A 5014-nucleotide genomic window follows, 5' to 3' on the forward strand; every position below is an offset into this window, starting at 1 on the left:
ATGTGAACCAGTTGGTAAGCATCTTCTCGGCCACCGACTCGGTCCTAGGGCATAAGGGGTGCTGGGCCAGCGGGCAGAGGGCGGCCCAGGGGGACCTGCTCTGGCAGGGGTGGGGCTGGCAGAGGGCGGGGCTGGGGCCTCGTGGTACCTGCGCAGCAGCAGCTTCGGGTGGTTCTTGCTCTCCAGGTTCTTCTCGATGAGGTCCACCAGCAGTTGCTTGAGCAGCCCCGTGGCGTAGTCGAGGCGGCTCTGCAGGACCACCATGGTGAGCGAGGCCACCGTGCCGCGGTCTCGCATGGAGAAGCTACTCTGGGCCTCCAGCGTGTGGATGAAGGTAAGCACGAAGGCGCGGCTGTGCAGCAGCTGCCCAAAGAGGCGCAGGGCCTTCTCGACGTTGGGCGGGGTCTGCGAGGGACACGGCGTCTCAGAGAGTGGGGTGGCCCCACAGGGGATGAGGAGTGGGCAGGCAAGGGCGGGGGACTCACATCCAGTTCCCTGAGCACTGGATGGGCCTCAATGCCTGGGAAGAGCACGCGCACAGCGTAGGTCCGGTAGTCCAGGAACGGGATCTGCACGCCGTCCATGTGGTTCGTCAGCTCATTGATATCCGTCTGCAGCTCAGCGAAGGCTGTGCAGGGGTGGGGAGAAAGAGTGAGCAGAGCGGGGGAGAGGCCCCCCGGCCCGCCCGCCCTGCACCGCAGCCTCGTCCCAGGCACCTTCCTTGCACTCCAGAGCCACGCGGGACTCCAGACTGTCCATCTGCAGCTGAAGCCGCTTGAGCGTGCGGTCCGCATCCTGGGTCTTGCGCTTATAGGCAACCAGCACGGCAGTGATGGCCAGCAGCAAGAGTCCGCCGCCTGCTGCCAGGCCCACCAAGGCTGGCAGGCTCAGTGCCCGCTCAGCCGTGATGTGCAGGGTACCCAGCCAGAACTCCAGGCCGCCTACCAGTACCTGCGGGGACAAGGCCGCTGTGAGCTCACCCCCATGCCCACCCCCCCACCCCCGGCAGCCCCCCCACCCCCCACCCACCATGACAGGCTGCCGGCCAGTCTGGCTAGGTGAGTCACACAGGAGCTGCGTATCGGAGACAGTGAGAGCGCACGGCTGGCCCCCAATCAGCACTGTGTAGTTGAGGCGGGAGCTGCCAGCCGCCGCAGGGATCAGATTCTTGCCCTGTGGGTGGAGGACACGGTCACAGCCAGGGTTCCCCACCTCCCTACCTCTCTTGGTCCCTGTACCCCACTCGTACCTTCAACACTACATGGGAGCCAGGTTTGACATCCAGGACACCAGCGGGCCCAAGTGGCTCAAAGCTGGGGTCAGGGTAGTAAGTAAAGGAGGACCGGTTGAGGGAGCGGGCTGTCTGTACGTGATCCAGCAGAAAGCCAAACTCGTCGGGGTGTTCGCCCTGGGCCTGAGGCTGGGGCCGTCCCAGGAAGATGCCAGGGGCCTTACATAGCATGGCAGTGTCGTTGATCACCTGGCACGTCTGTGGGGACAATGGGAGGGCAACCTGACACGTGAGGCCACAGGGGGCAGGGGTGGAGCAGGGGCAGGGTCGGGGCAGCTGGGAAGGAGCAAGGCCACAGTGGCTGGCACTCACGTTGGTGGTCTCGATGCCTCGGTACTTGGCCCGGACCCGGGGCTCCTGGACTGTCAGTAGGTGGGTCCCGCTCACAGTGATGGCAGTGCTTCCGCTGGGGGCAGTGGGGGGAGGGGGCCTCAGGCTCCCTCTCCCACTGCCCTCAGCCTGGCCCTGGAGAGTTATCAAGGCTGCTGGGGAGCCGAGGGCCTCCTCCACCTGGGGCACTGGGTGAATGCCAGGGGCTGTGTTGGTGGGAGGACCCTGCCCCCTCTGGCAATGAGGGCTCAGGCTCTCAGGATGTGTAACTTGATGCCCAAGGCTCCAGTGACCAGGCAAGGCCCCCGGATGGGAGCTCAGGGACAGAGTCCCTGACCCTCATCAATGCTGGCCAGGCTCCCCGTTTTTCCTAGGGTCTTACTTGATTATGCTCCAGGTGGGCTCAAGGCGCGTGACAGTGGGGTCCTGGGTATAGGTGTAGAGGACTCCAGGACTGGAGATGTTGGCACGGTCGATGGCCAGGGTGATCGGGGCCTGGCTGGGGCCCAGGGTGGACACGGGTGAGATACACACGATTGCTTCGGCATCTCTCCTACATTGGCAAGCGGGGCGCTTAGGGCAGGCTGCCCAGGGCCATGACCCACCCTGCCCTTGTGGCCCCCTACCCAGTGCCCAGGCTGAGGCTGGCAGGGCCCTGCCCACCTCACAAACTGGCACTCGCCATCTCTCACGGTCACGGTGACCTTGCTGCCGGCATCCAGAGAGCTCCCCGAGATGGTGAGTCTTGTGCCCCCGGACGCTGGGCCCCGACTGGGATTGACACGGTCAAATACTGGCGTCTGTGGGAGAGGCAGACCTGAGGGGAGGGAGGAGGCTGCCCGGGGTGGGGGGCAGCCCTCAGAATGGATGGGAGGGGAAAGGGCAGGCAGCCCACGCACCACGAAGCTGTAGAGGGAAGTCAGGCGGAACAGTCGCCCACGAGCTCCAGCGTGGCCCTGCATGGCGGCTGGGCACAGCGACTCCTCCATCTCACACACAATCCTAGGGGTCCAGGGGGTCCAGGGCCAGCGGCAGAGGACCCAGGGCCCAGGCACCCACACAGCCCGCACTCACCTCTCAGCGCTGACATACTCAGAGGGGATGGAGTTGCACCGCAGGCCCACCTCTCGGTAGCTGAGGCCCAGGTTCTCACCCACGATGGTGACCCGGGTGCCTCCCTCCTTGGGTCCCATGAGTGGGTGGATCTGCAGAGCAGGAGGAGAGGCGACAAGTGAGCCCAGACTTGCGGGTGCCCAGCACACAGAAGGAGACAGGGAAGGCTGACCTGGGCAATGCGGGGTGGCTGCAGCGGGTGCCCGCTGGCTGGATGCATCCCGAGCTGGTCTAGGGAGGCCGGGCAGTGGGCCCATAGCTGACACGCTACCATGCTCCCGAGACGACCAGCCGCAGTTGAAGCGAGGATCAGCCTTGAGGCAGAGGCCGCAGCTAGGCCGCTGCGCCCAGCACTTATACAGGAGAACTGCAGGCAGAACGCACTGTTGGGGGGCAGCTGCAGGGAGCCGGGGGCATGGAGGACCCCGAGGAAGGGTCCCCCCTGCCGGACCTGGCCCCAGCTCATGGCAACTGTGCCCCCGGAGGTGAGCTCATCAGCCCCATCCCACCCCTCACCTCGGAAGGTGGCAGGCTTGTCGATGGGGAAATCTCCATCCCAGACCACAGAGAAGTCCAGCTCAGTGTCACCATACTCGTCGCCTTCATAGGAGTACTGGGGGAGAGGGACCCATGTCAGCCCAGAGAAGGTGTGCCGACGCCCAGCTCAGGAATCCCCAGCAAGAGGCCAGAGAGCTGGACGCAGAGCAGCAGCACGCCCGGCCCCGCACAGCCCGGGCCCCGGGGGCACCGCACCGAGGCGTTCTGGCACTGCACGCTGCTGCTGTTGAAGCGGACGGCGGGCACCCGCTGCTGGCGCCCCTGCACCCGGACCACGCACTCGTAGTTCTTCTGGCCCGACTGCGGCTGTGGCAGGTTCTTGGCCCGCAGTGTGAGAGGCTGCATGACACCGACTGGGATCAAGAGGTCCCCGCTGGGCAGGATCTCGGGGCAACCCTGAGGGGAGAACGCCCATAAGCCACACACCCATGGCGGCCGCCCTGCAGTCCAGCTGGGCTGGCCCCGAATTGAAGAGGCTCCAAGAAACCCATGAGATCAAAGGCAGAAAAGCCAGAGGCCAGCCCACAGGGAGCCCAGCCCCCTCGCGCACCGCACCCGCCTCACCTCAGGGCTGTGGACCCTGCCCTCCTGGAAGGAGCACTCGTGGGGGCGGCTGGTACACACGTGGCGGTACTTACACCAGTGGCAGGGGTAAGGGCTGCCAACGCAGGACATGCACCTGGTGGGGAGAGGCTTCAGAAGTAACAGGGAAGACCGGGCCTGCTCTCTTACCACTCTCCTAGAGGCCATGCGGGAAACAGAAGGAAGGGGGTGCAAGGGCCCACCTGAGGCCCCCACAACACAGCAAGGGACGAAGACATGTGGGGACAGAGGTCAGAAAGGCCCAGACTCACGACTGGAGTGCGCTGCAGTTGTAGAAGACAAAGTCAACCCCGGCGAACTTCACGCCTGTCTCCCTGGAGAGCAGCTGCAGCCGCACGGTACGGGTGGCCCCTGCAGCGAGCCCAGGGGTGGCCGTGAGCAAGCCTGGGATGGGGAGTCCCCCAGCCCGGAGAGCCCGAGCCCACTGACCATGCCCCCGGGTGAGAGCCCGGAGCTCCTGCAGCGAGGGCGAGGGGCAGTGCAGCTCCCCGGAGGGCAGCAGGACAGCCTCGCTCTCCGTCACCTCCTCAAAGGCACAGCTCACACCAGCGCTGAGGTCTGGCACGTTGCGCATGGCCACAGTCAGCTGGGGGAGGCAGAGCGGTCAGAGCAGAAGGTGCCCCCCCTTGCCTCCGTGCATGCACGCACAGGCCCCCGCACCTGCAGTCACCATGCCACTCACCTGCACCCCAGGCGATGTCACCGAAACATTGTTGGGCCGGACCCGCACCTGGACACACTTGCTCAGCTCCTCAGCAAAGCCGTGTGGGGCCGAGGCGCCTGGACAGGACCCTTCACGGCAGCATCTGCATGGGGTCAGGCCAGAGCCCGTTACACAGCTGCCCCACAGGGCCCTGGCCAGGGGCGTCATGGCCATCTGCAGGGAAGGCGGCCAGGCAGCCCAGCCCACAGTGCCAGGTCACAGCGTCAGTGGGGATGCCGGTTCCGCTCGTGAGTGGCATGAAACAGAAGGGGAAGGAGGACGCGGCCACAAGGGCACGACGGGGAGAGACAGGCATGTGGGCAGCCCACAGCAGGCCCTCACCTGTGCTGCAGCACACACCAACCACAGTGCGGGTCCCCCGAGCCAAGGCAGGCGGTGCAGCTCACGTACTGCTC

General features: G+C 65.7%; 1 protein-coding gene across 1 annotated transcript in view; it reads right to left on the bottom strand.

Annotated features, from left to right (window-relative positions):
- Positions 1-5014, bottom strand: part of LOC103679684 (plexin-A3) — a 27641-nt gene that overhangs the window by 8170 nt on the left and 14457 nt on the right. The window contains exons 16-23 of the mRNA XM_040626535.1: positions 2285-2421; positions 2004-2174; positions 1604-1697; positions 1250-1489; positions 1030-1173; positions 717-951; positions 486-628; positions 149-405 (exon numbers count right to left, since the gene is read on the bottom strand). Of these exons, the coding sequence (XP_040482469.1) occupies positions 149-405; positions 486-628; positions 717-951; positions 1030-1173; positions 1250-1489; positions 1604-1697; positions 2004-2174; positions 2285-2421 (1421 nt within the window). The remainder of the gene's footprint in view (positions 1-148; positions 406-485; positions 629-716; positions 952-1029; positions 1174-1249; positions 1490-1603; positions 1698-2003; positions 2175-2284; positions 2422-5014) is intronic.

This window comes from Ursus maritimus, assembly GCF_017311325.1.
Source record: "Ursus maritimus isolate PB19 chromosome X unlocalized genomic scaffold, ASM1731132v1 scaffold_X1, whole genome shotgun sequence".
NCBI lineage: Eukaryota > Metazoa > Chordata > Mammalia > Carnivora > Ursidae > Ursus > Ursus maritimus.